Source organism: Chanodichthys erythropterus, chromosome 20 (genome assembly GCF_024489055.1).
Source record: "Chanodichthys erythropterus isolate Z2021 chromosome 20, ASM2448905v1, whole genome shotgun sequence".
NCBI classification, from domain to species: Eukaryota; Metazoa; Chordata; class Actinopteri; order Cypriniformes; family Xenocyprididae; genus Chanodichthys; species Chanodichthys erythropterus.
This window is the reverse complement of record NC_090240.1, coordinates 38,542,470-38,561,936: the sequence shown is the minus strand read 5'-3', so window position 1 is coordinate 38,561,936 and position 19,467 is coordinate 38,542,470. Positions and strand designations below refer to the sequence as shown.

Genomic DNA, 19,467 nt, shown 5'->3' with positions numbered 1-19,467 from the left:
CTTGGCCTGGTTGTCAGCTCTTTCCCCAATCCTCCTTATTACATTGGGACTTCCACACAAACACATACTCACATCTACGACCAATTTGGCATGTCCAATCCACCTAACCTGTCATATGTTGTGTTGAACGAGGAACATTCGTCGATTGCACAATGATGTTATTTGCACATAAATGCAACAGTTCTCAATCTAAACCACCAGAAGTAACAGAGGTACGCATGTATTTTACATTTTAATAAAAATAAGCGCAAAACTTATCAGAAACCTGAGGTTTAGTAGGACAGTAAATAAACATTCATTGAGTTTGATTAATTATTAACTTGCATTTCAATCAGAGTCTCAAACAAAACGTACACCTCTGGACTGAGCGGATATCAAAGTATAGTAAGAATTTAATTTTTATCAAAACAGCTAAACTGTGTATTCAAAGAGTCAGAAATAAATTTAATTCAATTTCAGATGTTGCAGTCTGTAACTTGGTTAAAAATGATCCAAAATCAATTTTTGAGCAAGTACATAACCAGCTAGTGTTCAAAACTATCTCCTTACCTTGGCCCGATTCACAGCGATAGGAGGGGTACTGGTGGGTTTCTGCGGGAAATTTGAGCATGTTGCCTTTTGCATCATTACGTCACGTCTGTTTACATAAAGAACGAGTCCCAGCTAGTAGCTATATCATGTGAGGATGGTGCATCATTTATAGCCTTTTCTCACAGCAGCTGCAATAATTAAACTTATCAGTTTGATGGCGGATTTTATGGTATGACAATTAACGTTAGATTAGTCTGAAATTGAAATCTACAGGTAACGCTAATACACAATAAATACATGTAGTTACGCAATGCTGATGCTGTTAACATTAACAATTTGAGAACATAATAATTTGCATGGTTTGATGTTCTATGAGCTAAGCGAATCTTAGATTGAATCACCAATGGTAGCGCGGTTTTCCGGTGAAAATTCTTATTTTGGTCAAACTTCCAAGACGTAGAATCTGTGATTTTGAAGTACAGTATCCACACCGGTGTGTGACCGACACCAAACATCAGATTCATCCACGCCGGGGAACTGTGCCGACGCACAACCCACATAAAGATGATGATTCCGCAAATAACTGTAACTGCAGGTTTGAAACAGAGATGGTGACAAAGAGGCAAAACTTACAGACTGCAGCTTTAATGACATGAACATAATTGACTGAATTTTCAACTTAAATATTTTGTAGTGCATTTTTATAATAATTAAATTTAATAATATGAATTTTTTACTATTGTGAGGATCTACTTTTCTGACGGCAGCTTGATAAAGGTATTAACTAAAGGTTCCACATGTAAAAATGCCAAAACGCTGCCATTTGTAAGCAATGTCATATTCTTATATTTAAGTTGTGCAAATGACCAGAACAAAAGAAAGATGAACACACTGGTGCAGAAAAACTTTCTTTTGAAATGAAACATTAAAAACTCCAGGCACTGGAGCAGAAGACACTGGAGAGGAATCACCCTAAAAAACACAGATCAGACCAAATACAGCTTATAAGAGCAAATAAAACTCTACGAGAAACAAATAACAGCATTCTAATGACCCATCTGTCCAAACACAACCATGATCGCAAGTCATGTGAGCTGAAACCACAAACAGACCTACAAATGATCCAACGCCAATAAACAGATAATATATTTATAAATCTATACGTTTGATTAGAATGATTGATTATGTAAGTGTAAATATGTAGTTATGTAAAATATGGTAATTTACATGCAGGTTATTTCTGGTTATGTGAACATTAAGAGAAACGTTCCATTTTATATTTCTTTCTAAACGTTCTCTAAATGTCAAACAAATATTAAAATGTAAAAAATGTTTTTAAATGTTCTAAAACATTTAAGAAAAGAAAAAATAAAAATCAATGAATGATGTATAAATAACGTTTTTGTGCTAACTTTTTGAAAACATGAAAACAACATTTTGAAAACATTATTAAAGAGCAGATAACTTTGAACAAGCGTTTTATTGACATTTCTGGAAGAACGTTCGTTCATAACTTTGAGAGAACCTTGCCAGAACGTTCCCTGTTCGCTGAATTATTACTTATTTCGCTTAATAAATTTGGTCAAACGGCTAAAGATTGTTTACATTATAAATTTGTTAAATAATATTTCACCTAGTTGATTCAAGATATATTCTCTGCAATTTAGCTTCTCAAGTAAATGTTTAAATATGTTTAGATATTGTCAGATATCAGGCAAACGAGACTTTATTGCAGTGTAACGCCGTTTCTCTCTTGACAAGTTCTTGTTTAATGAGAATTCACGAGCATTAATGATTTTAAACAGTAAGTGAATGTTTTAGTTTTAGGTTACTAATGAAAATCAGCACAAATGTAAAGATTCACACTGCCGCAGGAAGACGATACCACATGAAAAAATACTATAGTATTTACTATAGTAGTATATTTTAGAATATTTACAACACTTTGTTAATGAATGGTACAGCAAACTATAGAGAACTGATAAACTGTAATAAATACTGTAGTATACTTTAGTTCTTACTACAGTAAACTGTAGTGTAGCCTACTATAATATATCACATAGTTGTAGAAAACTTAATACAGTATTGGGTAAAGTAATTTGTTTATATTACCATAACAAATTAATTCAAGTACTTATGGTTCAAAAACACTATTTTCTATAAATTAGCCTATAGTATTTTTTAATTTCTGATTTCAGGCAGAATATCGCGATGCAGTCAGTCACATTATATGCAAATTTACTTCAGAATTATGCAATGCGGAAAAATAGATAAATATCACGATTTTAAACAACGTGATTTCAATTTTAATCGCGATTTTGAAGCAATAATTCCTCACACACATATAAGATGGTGCCGGCGGAACTATTTTAACCGCACAAACGGGTTCTGCATGAATGAACGGCCATTTTGTTTTTGCCGCAATGAGTTTGTCTTGCAAATTACCTGCTCTGATACTCTCTCCTGTATCCAGAATATTCCCAAACCACGATTGTTGTTTATTCAAATCCGTATCCTGCCCTGAATTCATCTCGCCTGTTTTTATGTCTTCTTCCCACATTGTAACAGTAAACTACATTTGGCGCGCTGCATTCTGATTGGCTCTGAAGAATCTTTCAGCGCTTTGGAAATCGCGCATGCTCACATCATGATTTTATTACGATTCCGATAAATCGCACAGCCCTGCGAATTATAAAAGAAACAAAAAAACAATTATGCTTGTAAAATGGGATAAACTGTATTTGATTTTTATACAACTTATTTGGTATTAAATATTAAAACAAGAATATGCATGCACAAAAAAAAAAAAAAAACGCTACATCTGATCAACCCCTAAAAACATGAAGAAATAAATCTGTCTTAGAATTACATCAATTTAAAGTAAACAACAAAACCCCATTCTAGAAAAGAATACAATAATTATTGTACAATATATTATATTTCTCAGCATGATTGTTGGCTGTTTATTATTGCTTTCAAATGAATTTCTTGAATTGCTTGGAGCATCAAACAAATATAAACATGTAATCAACTCAATAATATATTAGAGTCTTATTGCAGCGCTCTGAATGATAGGCGACAGTGGACAGGCCATGCAGAAACACACCAGAAATACACTGCTAAAGACACATGGTGAAACACACACAAACAGAGGCACACACTGTAAGACACACAAGCGGACACAAACATATTTGGTCTTTAAAGTAAACCGTTACATTCATTAAAGCAGCTGTTTTCTGATTGTTCAACCATTCGACTGGCTGAATAAACGTACGCCTCTGTGTTTCAAAGGATGAGACACACTATCTGCTCAGGTTTGAGGTACACGTATGGTAGTTTGATTGACAGATGACTTTGGTTTGAAATGGTCAGTGAAAGCGTTTCTAGATGTGGCTACGGCCGCGCTGCAGGTGCTCGGATACTTTGGTGCTTCAATGACGGTCGTGATGTGCTTGTTGCTTTCATGTCACGCTGGTGTTGAATGTTGTCCTTCATCATGGCGAGTTTGTCGGAGAACCCTTCAGACTGCTGAGAGCCGCGTGGATGCGGAAGTGAAGTCGAGACTCCATAGAATAGTCTTTATAATTCAACCTGCAAACACAAACATTGTCAACTCCTCCGACATTCATTTATTTGCTAAGAATCAATTTAATCATTACACGACCTAAACCTTTACCATTTTCCACCACAGTAAAGATGACATCACAGTATAGTAATTCTGCCTCAGAAACTACAATTCAAATCATTTATTTATTTATTGCTTAATTTACTATTAATTAAATTTGTTTAACTCACATCAGACTCTTTGACAAGCTGCTTCTTTCACTTGTGACAAACATATCATATTTATATTGTTATATATTATATATATATATATATATATTTTTATATATTGTTGCTTTCTGAGAAATGTTTACACTCACTTACAAAACCAACTGACATTTAAATCTGTTAACGGAACGAAACCGAGTGACATTTAAGTCTCGTAATAGAACGAAACTGAGCGACATTTAAATCTCTTAATGTAACAAAACTGTGTGACATTTAAATTTCGCAATAGAATGAAACCGAGCGAAATTTAAATCTCGTAATAGAACGAAAGCAAGCGACATTTAAATCTCGTAATCGAACAAAACCGAGCGACATTTAAATCTCGTAATAGAACGAATGCGAGCAACATTTAAATCTCGTAATAGAACAAAACCGAGCGACATTTAAATCTAGTAACAGAACAAAAGCGAGCAACATTTAAATCTAGTAATAGAACGAAACCGAGCGACATTTAAATCTAGTAATAGAACGAAAGCGAGCGACATTTAAATCTCGTAATAGAACAAAACCGAGCGACATTTAAATTTCGCAATAGAACAAAACCGAGCGACATTTAAATCTAGTAACAGAACGAAAGCGAGCGACATTTAAATCTAGTAATAGAACAAAAGCGAGCAACATTTAAATCTCGCAACAGAACAAAACCGAGCAACATTTAAATCTAGTAATAGAACAAAACCGAGCGACATTTAAATCTCGTAATAGAACGAAAGCGAGCGACATTTAAATCTCGTAATAGAACAAAACCGAGCGACATTTAAATTTCATAACAGAATGAAACCGAGCGACATTTAAATCTAGTAACAGAACGTAACCGAGCGACATTTAAATCTAGTAATAGAACGAAACCGAGCGACATTTTAAATCTAGTAACAGAATGAAACCGAGCGAAATTTAAATCTTGTAACAGAACAAAACTGAGCGACATTTAAATCTCGTAATAGAACGAAAGCGAGCGACATTTAAATCTCGTAATCGAACAAAACCGAGCGACATTTAAATCTCGTAATAGAACGAATGCGAGCAACATTTAAATCTCGTAATAGAACAAAACCGAGCGACATTTAAATCTAGTAACAGAACAAAAGCGAGCAACATTTAAATCTAGTAATAGAACGAAACCGAGCGACATTTAAATCTAGTAATAGAACGAAAGCGAGCGACATTTAAATCTCGTAATAGAACAAAACCGAGCGACATTTAAATTTCGCAATAGAACAAAACCGAGCGACATTTAAATCTAGTAACAGAACGAAAGCGAGCGACATTTAAATCTAGTAATAGAACAAAAGCGAGCAACATTTAAATCTCGCAACAGAACAAAACCGAGCAACATTTAAATCTAGTAATAGAACAAAACCGAGCGACATTTAAATCTCGTAATAGAACGAAAGCGAGCGACATTTAAATCTCGTAATAGAACAAAACCGAGCGACATTTAAATCTCATAACAGAATGAAACCGAGCAATATTTAAATCTCGTAACAGAACGTAACCGAGCGACATTTAAATCTCGTAACAGAACGAAACCGAGCGACATTTAAATCTTGTAACAGAACGAAACCGAGCAACATTTAAATCTCGTAATAGAACGAAACCGAGCGACATTTAAATCTCGTAACAGAACGAAACCGAGGCACATTTAAATCTCGTAATAGAATGAAACCAAGCAACATTTATCTCGTAATAGAATGAAACCGGGCGAAATTTTAATCTTGTAATAGAACGAAAGCAAGTGACATTTAAATCTCTTAACGTAACAAAACTGAGCGACATTTAAATCTTGTAATAGAAAAGTTGTTAAATCTTTAACCCTTAAGTTGACATTTACTTCAGAGCCCAAGGACTTGATTAGCTTAATGAGGCGTGTTTAATTAGTGCTGAAGCTAAACTCTGCAGACTGTGACCCTCCAGGTTTGCATATGGAGCCCAACTCACTTGGCATCCTCGATGAAGCGCGTGGCTTTGATGAAATCGCCCTGCTGCTTGTACAGTAGACCCAGCTCATACAGGGTGAAGGGGATCAGATAGTGATCGTAACGGATGCGCTTCTCACTGCAAACACACAGTTACCTCGAGTCATCATCAAAACACTGCAAACGCTCTTCCTCATTATATAAGAAAGTGAAATAATGTGTGTGTGATTGTGTGTTTACCTGCTGATCACCTGTGTGAAGCACAGCTCGGCCTGCAGTAACCTGCCCAAATTCTTCAAACACAAACCCTTCAACATCTGCACCAGACACTGATCATCAGGGTGAAACTCAGACGGGTCTGAAACGTGCACACACACACACACACACACACACACACACACTTGTGTCTCGTGGGAACTTTGCATAAAGGAAGTAGGTTTGATGTTGACATTGATGGGGACATTTAAGCACTTTGACTGCAATTCCATGTCATCTAATGTATTCATTTAACCCACTCCTGACATATGTAAACCAACAACATTACATAAACAATCATACATACACAACCACAATCTTTATCATGAAAGTAAATGGCAATTCGATTTTTTCCTCAAACGCAGTTCTCACTCGAGAAGGCTCATAAACGGCTCAAATAATGTCTCACTGGGATCGCTGCGCAGCTGCTCTTCCGCTCTCTCGATGGTGACCAGTAAGCTCTCAGTGTAATCCGCACGTTTCCCAACGATGGTGAAGCCGTTCCACACGTACATCATTTCCTGTGTGAAGAACCACAGACCCATGACTTCCTCCTCTCTTAATTTACATGTGTTTTTTGTAGCATGTGTGTGTGTGTGTGTGTGTGTGTGAGAGAGAGAGAGACGTACCAGAGCAGGAATCACCAGTTTGACAGGCACGGCTGACGAGTATCTCCGGGATTTCCTCACTGCAAACTTCTCCGTAGGGATGGACTTCCCGGCCAGACGCTGCTTCAGTCCCTCCACCTGCCTGCGGCACACCAGAGAGAGCCGCGGACCATCAGCCTCAGCAAACGCAGGAGGAATCTCACGAGAGACGCGCCAGACTCACCTGAACAACTCCACGACACTCTCTCCGGTCGTCTTCACGTCCGGCTCGGACATCATGCTCAGGATAGCAGCTTTCTGATACACGTAGATGGCCTGAGAGAGGAGAAACAGCTGCTCATCATACTGTACGCGCTCAAAATACCTTCGAAATCTCACCTGTTACCATCAATGACTTAAAAAACAGGGTCATTTTGTTAATGTCTTTGTTTTTTAATTGTTGCGGTTCAATGTTACAATATTATATATGTAGACTGAAAATCACAGGAAAAATAGCAAACAGATCAAAACAGTACTACAAAAAATTATGAAAATTACAAAATTTATAAAAACACATGATAAATAAAACTGTATTTAACAAATTACATTTTAGGGCACTATGAAATTTGTTTTTTTCTTCTAGATTCTGTTTTATTTATTATTTTATTATAATTTTTTTATTATAAGGTTTAATTAAATTGCAATAATCAAACAGTCTGTCTAAATCATAAAACTTCAGTAGTTTAACTACACAAAAATGTTATTCAAGACAAACTTTGAAGGTGGCTTGAGAAAGCCTGACCAGAAATTTGAAAAAGTTTTAAAAGCTTGAAGATTTTATTTTATTTTGAAGGTTTACTTACATTTTAATAATCAAAGAGCATGTCTAATCAATAAAACTTCAAATTAATCAATCCCTATGAAATGTTTTATTTTTATTCAGAAATTTGGTGTTTTAATTTTTCTGGATTTATGATTTAAGGCAAATTTATATTTATAAACTGTGGTAATCAAAGGAATGCATACATAAATAATTTAATTAAACTTTTAAAATGTAAATCAAACAATTCCTTTTGTTTTTTGGCATACAAAACGACGCACAAGAGAGGTTTACCGGTAAAATCAACAAAAACATCTGTTTTCTCTGTGAAATCACAGAAATCTTGATATTTCACCCAGAAATGAACATCCTCATCATCATTTACTCAAATTAAGCTAATTTAACAAATATTTCAGCATTTTCTAATTGTATTTATTTATCTAGTCTTCATTTTCACAAAATGTGAATATTCTGTAGTACAACTGTTTTGTTATTTTATGTTGGTGCTTTTGGAAATTGATCTTTATATCCATAATTAGGCTTATTATTTTGTATTCTAGAATCATTTTGAAGCAAAGTACTGTATGTGCTTCCTGCTCATTTTTTATTTATTAATTCATATCGAGGTGTAGTTATAGTTAAGGTGTTTGTTTGGGAATTACTGCGAAACTTTGGGAGTGTCTATATAGATATACAATACAGATCTTTTGAAGCAGATTCATAGTATTAAATGGAAAATAACAGCGTCGATGTTCATCATTTATGAAACAATTTCCATTTCAGCTGTAATGCAGTCATTATTCAGATCAATTCAGCTCAAGTTTTGTTCTCGTCAGTGCAGTGTCGTGTGTGTGTGTGTGTGTGTTACTTTAGACCAGCGGCTCTCTCGGCACAGCAGGTCGGCGTATCGGTACGCTTCCATCCACTGCTGCTGGAACGAGTGACACCACATCAGCTCCCAGTAGCACAGATGATGGACCTGACGCCACTGCTGCTGGGTCGCGATACACTCCTGAAACTTCACCGCTGCCTGAGAGATTCACAGCCGTTACAGCACAAGACACGGCTACACACACGTGCGGACCGCAGCTAAACCCCCTCACCTTCTCAAAGTTTCCCCTCAGTAAGGCGATCCGAGCCGAGTAAAACAGGATGATGGAGCCCTGGGAACAAACACAGCTTTCAATAGAATCAGGACTGCTAAAGTCACCATGTGACAGTGTGTAACAAGTGTGTGTGTGTGTGTGTGTGTCTCACTCGAGGAAATCTCTCTATGTACGGCTCCAGCAGAGCCTCGGCCTCCACCAGGTTCCCCTCACCAGTGCCTGAAACACAATAAACACTCAGTATTACGACACAAACAGCAGGAAAACTTCACAACAAACACAAACATAACGTGAAGCAGAAGTGAAGTCTGGAATACAGTACGTGATTTCTGCTCTGATTTAGTTATTATAGATATATAGTATAAACCATAAAAAATGTTCGTTACTTGACATAAAATAAACATTAACTGAAATGTATATATACAGTACCAAGATAACTAAATCTAATACTGAAAAAACTACATATACAAAAACAAAACAAAACAAACAAACACACAAAAAAACAACAACAACAACAAAGAAATTAAGACAATACTAAAGCCATGAATATTATTATTGTAATTTTGTATCGTTATCATATTATTTATAATTAATAAAATAAAATAAACAATAATAAATTATTTAAAATATAGTTAAATCAGGGTTATTATCATCAACTAAAACTAATCCTTCTAATTAAAATTAAGCTGAAATAAAATAAAATATAAATATTAGTTGAAAAACAAACTAAAATTAGAAATGTTGACTTGGAAATAAACTGAAATAAGTCTGAAATTATTAAAGCACTAAAATTATTACCTGGAAATAAATAAATAAATGAAACCTTAATAACAATTTTAAAAACGACAAAAGCACATAATGAAATGACTAAAAATTAAACTAAAATTAACATAAAAAAACAAAACTATTAAATAAAAGCTAGTTCAAAATATGAATAAAACTAAAATAGCACTTAAATTATTTATTTTTTGTCAAAGACTTAGTAATTTTCCTGTGTTTTTGTTTATATATATATATATATAATAAAATCATCAATTAAAATAAAATTAAACCATTGGTCAAAATTGGGCATTGAACTAAAACTGAAAAAAAAAAAAAAAAAAAAAAAAAAATACTTATCTAAAAAAACGATCAAACAAAAAACAACTGATTTATTGTTTGAAATGAAAGAAATTAAGACAATACTAAAGCCATGAATATTATTATTGTAATTTCACAGTTGTATCGTTATCATATTATTTATGATGAATAAAATAAAACAAACAATAACACATTATTCAAAACATATATAAATCAGGGTAATTATCGTCAACTAAAACTAAACCTTTTAATTAAAATATAATATAAATATTAGTTGAAAAACTTAAACTAAACAAAAGTTAGAAATGTAAACTGAAATAAACTGAAAAAAGTTTAAGTTGAAGGACAGAAATTATTAACTGGAAAAAAATTAAAAAATAAAAATAAATTAAACCTTAATAACAATATTTAAAAAACCTGACAAAAGCACATAACGAAATGACTAAAAATGAAACTAAAATTAACATAAAATACTAAAACTATAAAAATAAAAATAAAATAGCACTTAAATATTTTTTATTTTTTTTTGTCAAAGTTTAGTAATTTTCCTGTGTTTTTGTTTATTTATATATATTTATATCAATATTTATATATAAATATAAATAAATAATTAAACCATTGGTCAAAATTGGGCATTTGACTTCAAGTCTATGATTCCATTCAGTTCATCCAGAGGATTTCAAACATGTCTGATATTTTGATATTTCAGATCGCATGTCCAGTTCTCCTGGTCAGGTGTGTTTGTGTGTCCAGTGGTTACCCAGTATGAGAGAGACGTAAGTGTGGTAGAAGAGCAGCGTCAGGACACACAGGATTGATCTGAGACTGTGACTGCCGGCGCCGTCCCGCAGCTGCGACAGACCGAACTCCTGCAGGACAGACACCGTTAGTTCAACTCATTCAGTCTGAAAAGCTTCATTTCCCCAGCAGCAGTTACTCACTCGATTCCCTGAGAAGCCGATGAACTCCAGCAGTCGAAGGATTCGTGCAGGTAGTAAAGACAGCATCTGACACACACACAGTTAAAGCTTCAGCTCAAGATCCATTCATCTGCTGCATTTCACTTTTCAGTTGGTTTCTATCAGTTATTACATCAGTCTAATTTAACCACATGCACACTTCCTGTCTCATTGACTGACCAGGTTGAAGGAGCCAATCCCCAGCTTGACTCCGCCCTCAAACTGTCTGAAGGCCTCGCTGTCTCCGCCCACTCCCTGAGACATGTTCAACACATTCTGGCAGTCCCTAAACACACACACACACACACACACACACACACACACACACACACACACACACACACACACACACACACACACACACACACACACACACACACACACACACACACACACACACACACACACACACACACACACACACACACACACACACACACACACACACACTTCAGCTAGAGAACAATAATAATAAATAATAATAATAATAATAATAATAATAATAATAATAATAATAATAATATCAATATATATAATGTGTATGTTCAAATATATTTTATCTCGATTATTACTAAATTGAGTTTTTTGTTGTTCACAAAACATAATATAAAAAATATAATTATACAATAATCAATTATTATACTATATTATATATTATATTAAAATATTACAAAATATAATTTTCATTTATTTCATTTATTTATATTATAAATACAATATTTTTACAGATATTATACAGTAGATTAAATCATATTTTTTGAATATGAATTCTTGATTTCAGACTCACTTGTAGATTTGATAACTTGTGCGTACTTTGATTCCTCCTTTAATAAAACTGATCATGTTTTCATCCTGAAATAAACACAAAGCAGTGATGAATGAGAATGTATTTATTTATTTTTCATAATTAATATTATAAAAACTTGTTGTTTCCACCACAGAATGAAAAACCTAAAAAGCTCAAATCTCAAAATACTGTGTAAAGTTGTACAACTAGATCTCTTTTATTGAATCCAGAAGGGTTTAATTATATTTTTCTACATATAAAGGTATTTTAAAGATTGTGAAGTGTCAAAAGGTCATTCGGTTTAACCGTCCAAAGGCCAATACAGCCATTTCATTTGTGATTAAAATATCTTAAAATGAAATACATGTATATATTTTTTATTCTGGCATAATTCTACAAACCTGATTCCAATAAAGTTGGGACACTGTACAAATTGTGAATAAAAAAGGAATGCAATCATTTATAAATCTCATAAACGTATATTTTATTCACAATAGAATATAGATAACATATCAAATGTTGAAAGTGAGACATTTTGAAATGTCATGCCAAATATTGGCTCATTTTGGATTTCATGAGAGCTACACAATCCAAAAAAGTTGGGACAGGTAGCAATAAGAGGCCGGAAAAGTTAAATGTACATATAAGGAACAGCTGGAGGAATTTGCAACTTATTAGATCAATTGGCAACATGATTGGGTATAAAAAGAGCCTCTCAGTGTCTCTCAGAAGTCAAGATGGGCAGAGGATCACCAATTCCCCCAATGCTGCGGCCAAAAATAGTGGAGCAATATCAGAAAGGAGTTTCTCAGAGAAAAATTGCAAAGAGTTTGAAGTTATCATCATCTACAGTGCATAATATCATCCAAAGATTCAGAGAATCTGGAACAATCTCTGTGCGTAAGGATCAAGGCCGGAAAACCATACTGGATGCCCGTGATCTTCGGGCCCTTAGACGGCACTGCATCACATACAGGAATGCTACTGTAATGGAAATCACAACATGGGCTCAGGAATACTTCCACAAAACATTGTCGGTGAACACAATCCACCGTGCCATTCGCCGCTGCCGGCTAAAACTCTATAGGTCAAAAAAGAAGCCATATCTAAACATGATCCAGAAGCACAGGCGTTTTCTCTGGGCCAATGCTCATTTAAAATGGACTGTGGCAAAGTGGAAAACTGTTCTGTGGTCAGACGAATCAAAATTTGAAGTTCTTTTTGGAAAACTGGGACGCCATGTCATCCGGACTAAAGAGGACAAGGACAACCCAAGTTGTTATCAGCGCTCAGTTCAGAAGCCTGCATCTCTGATGGTATGGGGTTGCATGAGTGCGTGTGGCATGGGCAGCTTACACATCTGGAAAGGCACCATCAATGCTGAAAGGTATATCCAAGTTCTAGAACAACATATGCTCCCATCCAGACGTCGTCTCTTTCAGGGAAGACCTTGCATTTTCCATCATGACAATGCCAGACCACATACTGCATCAATTACAACATCATGGCTGCGTAGAAGAAGGATCCGGGTACTGAAATGGCCAGCCTGCAGTCCAGATCTTTCACCCATAGAAAACATTTGGTGCATCATAAAGAGGAAGATGCGACAAAGAAGATCTAAGACAGTTGAGCAACTAGAAGCCTGTATTAGACAAGAATGGGACAACATTCCTATTCCTAAACTTGAGCAACTTGTCTCCTCAGTCCCCAGACGTTTGCAGACTGTTATAAAGAAGAGGGGATGCCACACAGTGGGAAACATGGCCTTATCCCAACTTTTTTGAGATGTGTTGATGCCATGAAATTTAAAATCAACTTATTTTTCCCTTAAAATGACACATTTTCTCAGTTTAAACATTTGATATGTCATCTATGTTGAATTCTGAATAAAATATTGAAATTTGAAACTTCCACATCATTGCATTCTGTTTTATTCACAATTTGTACAGTGTCGCAACTTTACTGGAATCAGGTTTGTATATCATCATATATCAACATAGTGCAAAATGATATTAAAATTGTGTAGAAGTCGTTGCTTTGTTATGAGAAAGAATGTGCGGAAAAATGAATTTCATTGTCATTCGGAGTAACCGATATAAAGGGACATTTTGGATCAGGTCATGTGGTCATTATCATGTGACATCATTCAGACCACATGGTCATGAAGCAAAGTAACTAACTCTCTCTTAACTATTTGATAAATTCATGTTTTCTCTTGTTCATACGCATGTCCGAAACATCAGGTCATTCGGTGCAGCCGCTATAAAACATGGAAAATGTTGAAATATTTTAAAAACTTGTTAAAAAGCCTGTTAGCATTGTTTGAAAACATCGTCATTTGGTATAACCGAAATTTTGGGTAAATCAAATTACTTTTTTGGTGACAAATTTTTCCATCTTGTAAAAAAAAAAGAAAAAAAAAAGAAATCAGTGTTAATTGATTATAAAAACCACATAATCTCCTTGTTAACACTTAATAAAACTTCTAAATTAATTAACCTCCATTATGTTTTTAAAAGCCTCATTCGTCAATGACCCATTTTATCGGTCTGTGTAACGAGTCTGTGTTTTTGCTGCTGTGACGTTCATTTCCCTTCTGGCATTACTAAAGTAGCATCATATCATGTAAATAACACTGTTGCCAAGTTATTAGTCAAGCCGGTGTAGACGCACTGGACCGGAGTGAAACGGTTCACTGACCTGTACAAATGTTAGTGTGGCTTTCTGCAGCAAACATTCAGCATAGCAGATCTCCGCATGCATCTCCTCTGCACACACACACACACACACACACGAGTAAGATCTCTACACAAACACATTCAGACATGTTACTAACGCTCAGTGTCTCAATCACACGGTTACCCTCTTTCAGGCTGTCTGACGGCTGTTTGGACATCAGGCTGGATATGGAGCCCACCATTGAGTTTCGTTTCCTGAACCTGCAGACAGACGGGAACAAGTCAGAACTGTCCAGAAGCGTCAGCTTCAGTGATGATGAACTCATGCTTGAGCCGCACCTCTGGCAGGTCTGTAAGGCGTCTTTGATGGTCGCCATACCAGTCTGGATGTCTTTGTGCTCGAACGTCATGGTGGCCTGCATCGCCAGAATACTGCTGTAGCCCAACGCGTGATACATGCTGTCCTTAGACCTACAAGTAAAAGCCTTTCAGTGTCACTGTACAAACTTCCACCTTCAGCTTGAGGTTCATGTGTTTTTGCTCAGAAAAGTCAGCGGTGTACCAGGGTTTGAGGAGGTCCAGGGCTTCAGAGAACTTGTTGTTGAGGACGAGGTTGAGGGCCATGGTGCACTCCTCTATAGACGTGCGCAGGTCCATCTTAGATGCCCTGAACACACACAGATTTTATTCTGATACATAAATATGATCAATGATCCTGACTGTGAGGGAGGAGCTGATGTGATACTCACACTGGGATGCGATCGAAAGCATCTTCAAAACAGTCCTGAAACAAACGAACAGATAATGACCATAATGACACATGAACAGCAGCTGCAGTGCAGAAACACTCGACATACATGAGCTTCTCTCTGCGCTCAGATCAGATGTTCCACTAACACGACTGTCTCTATTTATAGATGTCGTTATGTAACTCAGTTTGGACCGTCGCTGTCTGACACACAGACCTGATGCCTTCATCACAATATCTTGACTTACAGTTGCATTTTGTGCAGATAAATCCATCTTCATTACTGTATTCAGATAATGTTTGTGTACTTCTAGAAACAACAGCTGCATAATGCATTAGGCCTCATGTTAGAGTGTGTAACAGTGACATTTACTGTCATGAATATTTAACTAAATCTGTCAAAGTGCAAAGGAAATAGACAGCACTGAAAAAACAACAAACATTCATTAATGAAAGAACCGGAAACACTCATCTAAATGAACTAACAATTAAAAATACTTTTAAAGGGGAACTATAACGCCTCTTTCTCAAGATGTAATATCAGTCTCTGGTGTCTCCAGAATGTGTCTGTGAAGTTTCAGCTCAAAATCCCCCACAGATCATTTATTATAGCTTGTCAAATTTGCCTCTATTTGGGTGTGAGCAAAAACACGCCGTTTTTGTGTGTGTCCCTTTAAATGCAAATGAGCTCCGCTTTCCAGAAGAGGGCGGAGCTTTAACAGCTCAACAACAACAAAGCTGGAGAATCTCACACAGCCAAAATGAGGAAAGTGTTCAGCCTTACATTGTTCAAACCGGAGTCGACACTGATGGAGAGACTCAGGAAGAAGTTACAACTTTTAGACGTTTCTGAATGGTTAGTGGATAAATTGATGTAGTTGCTGTGGAGTTGATTCAACTCATCCACTAGCATGTGCCGTCATGTTCATCTTTTGTGTTGAATTGACCCTCGTTTGTGAAGCAGTCCGGCGTAAAATGACGGCATGAACAACAACACTCGACTACAACAACTCTTCCTCTTCTCTAAAGCAGCCCAACATGGCCCCGCCCCCTTTGTTGAGTGTTCTCTGGAGTACGTCACAATATTCCTCATTTACATAATTAATGCGCAGAATAAAGGGGCGGGGCCTGGTTGAGTTAGTTAGTAGTGTGTTGAAACTGCCGGTTATGGTAAGGGGAGGGACATTTCCCAAACACCAATCACAACACACTGCTGCAGCCAACCAATCGGAGCGCATTGTGCTTTTTAGAAGGCGGGGCTTCATAGAGACAGGAAGTAAACAGAGCATAAATTAGGAAAAAACAACTTTACGGATGTGACTGGTCTGAAAGTGGCACATAAGAAAGTTTTGGAATATTTTTCCTCTTCCTAAATTTGTCACTACCGAAACACAATAATAAATCATTTAATCAGAAGAGTCACATTGACCTATTAAGATTTTGTTTACATTTACCTTGGAAATATGTATTTTGCTATTATTTAAAGAAAGTTTTCACAGATAAATCAATAATAATTACAATTTTATCAATATTTCAAGTGTAATTTATGAGATTTGTTGTATTTTGAATCCGATCTTTCTTTGTAAAAGTCATAAAGTTTATCAAACTGATTTCAAAGTGAAGGATTCATTAGTTTGAATAAACATTGAATCAAACACTATAATAACATCTGAGCTGATCATTCAATATACTTTATTTCTGACAAAACATCTCATGATGCAGTTTCAGTAGTGACAGTAATGTGTTGGTAGTGACCGCATCACATGACACAATTTAACTCACACACTTAAACACTAATGATTTGCATAACTGTACTAAAATTGTGTTTACTTCCCCCAAATAAATGATTATGAGTTCCTTTTATCACTACCAGAACATTTCTGAAGTGTGTTAAAATCACTCAAACACACACTGTTCCGGTAGTGACGTGAACATGAGAGACACTTTTTACATAAAGATTCATGATATAACAATAGAAATATATAAAAATAAAAAATATTGCTGATAAAACAACAATGGAAAAAATGCATAAATTATTTCAACATCATTTTCACAAGTTGAAATTTATGGGTCAGGGTTCAGGACAGACTCCTCCCAACTGAAAGTAGCCAATAAATGATGCTTTTATATATATTAATCTTACTGATATTGTAAATATTATTGTGTGATTCAACATATAATAGAAGAATCTTAGTAAACATCTACAATTTGAATACTTAAATGCTTTTTAAACGTGTTTTTAGTTGTGGGGCAGCAGTAGAATGGCCCATAAATGCTCTTAATCATGTTTAGTGTGTGTGTGTGTGTGTGTGTGTGTGTGTGTGTGTGTGTGTGTGTGTAGTGTTGTAATAGTGTAAGTGGATTACACTCTTTAGGCTACAGATCACCAGCTCTCTCACACACACACACACACACATTTCTCAGTCAACACGCAGTAATATCTGTGTTTCCGATCAAGCACACATTCTGCAGTGGAAAAAACAGTGACAGTAACTGGATCTGCGCACACACACACACACACACACACTGCTTAGGGTGTTTATCAATAAATAACCATCACACACACACACACACACACACACACACACACACACACACACACACACACACACACACACAGCATGCTTTAAAAGCCTTTCAACAGATGATCTCTTCAGACCAGTTGTGTGTGTGTGTGTTTCAGGATAAGTGCGGTCTGAAGCACCTGGTTGCCATGGAAACGTTTCCATCAGATGACATTATTTTATAAGAAATGACATGCTGCGACATGTCATGCACATATCACGCATTCGCATGTCATGGTGATCACGTGACTGCTCATATACATACAATGGTCATGGTAACGACGCTTCGCGTGAATGTACTGCAGGCGTAACCTTTATGACGTCACGGCCGTTGCATAATTACGCCAATGAAAGACGTTTACCTGAACAAACCGAACCGAGTGTTTAAATCAGAGACATTTAGACAAACACACGCGCCCTATCGAGCTGTCAGTGTCGGAGTTCCCTGAGTAGCAGAAGCGGTTCATCGCTGGTCAGGGTTCGGAAGCACAGCCGGTGTTTGCGGTCAGATATCCGACACTCACCTCCTCCGGTTCCGCGCCGTCTGCTCCGGTACCGACCCGAGCCATGGCGCTGTAATTCCCTGAGATCGCGCGGAACGTTAGCTCACATTAACAGTCAGACATCTGGATCCGTCCGTGTGACTCGGTCGGTTCAGCCTCTCGGTACGGACGCCGAATATCGTCGGAGGTATGACGTTCGGTTAGCGGACACTCCCACCGAGCGATGCGTGCGTCACGCAGGGCAGTTAATTACAAACGTGTAAAAAATCACCATGGTAACGGTCGTAAAAATACTATAGTTACTGCAGTTATTGTTGCCGTGAAACGTCCTGTTTTTGTTTGGTCTCCTCAAAGTTCGCTGAATGACCGGTCTACTATGAGGAAACCGTGGCTTATGAATATTAATAGTCCTGGTAACCTTCCGCCTGAATTAATATTCATGAGCCGCGCCTCGTGCACAGCAGGCTTCGCTGGCGCTCACACTCCACCGCCAATCGCGTCGCGCCACGGATTAATAATTCATGAGCTGATCTCCGCCATAGTATGATTCCGTGTCGGAACTCACTCACTCAGTTACCGGAACGCGGGAAAGAGTGACACATTCACTAAAACTCATAAACACACGCAATTAATGTTGATACAAATTATATATAAATTATTTATAATTATATATGGGCCATTATACAGAATTGAGTTGAAAATTTGTCTTTTTCTCCACAAATTTTGTATGTTTGCAAATTGTATAATAAGATACACATTTCTAGTAATTGTACAGTTAAGTCTCATATTATATTTTCAGAAAGTTTTGGAATATTTTTCCTCTGCCTAAATTTGTTACTACCGAAACACAATAATAGATCATTTAATAAGAAGAGTCACATTGACCTATTGAGATTTTGTTTTCATTCACCTTGTAAATATATATTTTTTGCTATTTTATTAAAAAATGTTTTCACAGGTAAAACAATAACAATTTTATCAATATTTCAAGTGTAATTTATGAGATTTGTTGTATTTTGAATCCGATCTTTCTTTGTAAAAGTCATAAAGTTTATTAAACTGATTTCAAAGTGAAGGATTCATTAGTTTGAATAAACATTGA

The 19,467-nt window shown here is 36.1% G+C and overlaps 1 protein-coding gene across 3 annotated transcripts; it reads right to left on the bottom strand.

Annotated features, from left to right (window-relative positions):
* Window positions 1-1,159: 1,159 nt before the first annotated feature.
* On the bottom strand, window positions 1,160-18,781 carry LOC137009762 (tetratricopeptide repeat protein 39B). Of its 3 annotated transcripts, XR_010892957.1 has the most exons (20): window positions 18,387-18,768; window positions 15,300-15,334; window positions 15,113-15,217; window positions 14,890-15,021; window positions 14,735-14,811; window positions 14,573-14,640; window positions 11,873-11,937; window positions 11,266-11,371; window positions 11,068-11,133; window positions 10,887-10,995; window positions 9,198-9,265; window positions 9,044-9,103; window positions 8,809-8,970; window positions 7,365-7,456; window positions 7,163-7,283; window positions 6,943-7,054; window positions 6,519-6,636; window positions 6,301-6,417; window positions 2,977-4,122; window positions 1,164-1,503 (listed from the first exon to the last, which is right to left on the bottom strand). XR_010892957.1 is itself a non-coding variant. In XM_067372250.1 (19 exons), exons 1-19 carry the CDS (start codon window positions 18,429-18,431, stop codon window positions 4,026-4,028), a joined length of 1,755 nt encoding a protein of 584 aa, XP_067228351.1. In that variant the 5' UTR covers window positions 18,432-18,768; the 3' UTR covers window positions 1,160-4,025. The 3 variants fall into 3 exon arrangements, 1 of the variants encoding a protein (XP_067228351.1); XM_067372250.1 differs by having other exon boundaries at window positions 1,160-4,122; XR_010892958.1 differs by lacking the exons at window positions 1,164-1,503; window positions 2,977-4,122; window positions 6,301-6,417 and having other exon boundaries at window positions 6,841-7,054; window positions 18,387-18,781.
* Window positions 18,782-19,467: the final 686 nt, after the last annotated feature.

Bases quoted from the DNA above. Each gene is read 5' to 3' on its own strand.
- LOC137009762 (XM_067372250.1), bottom strand. From the start codon at position 18,431: ATGGCTCGGGTCGGTACCGGAGCAGACGGCGCGGAACCGGAGGAG. The intron at 15,022-15,112 runs GTACACCGCTGA...TTTTACTTGTAG, and splicing joins CTGGACCTCCTCAAACCCTG to GTCTAAGGACAGCATGTATC. The intron at 7,457-8,808 runs GTAACACACACA...CTCCTCTCTCAG, and splicing joins GAGAGAGCCGCTGGTCTAAA to GCCATCTACGTGTATCAGAA.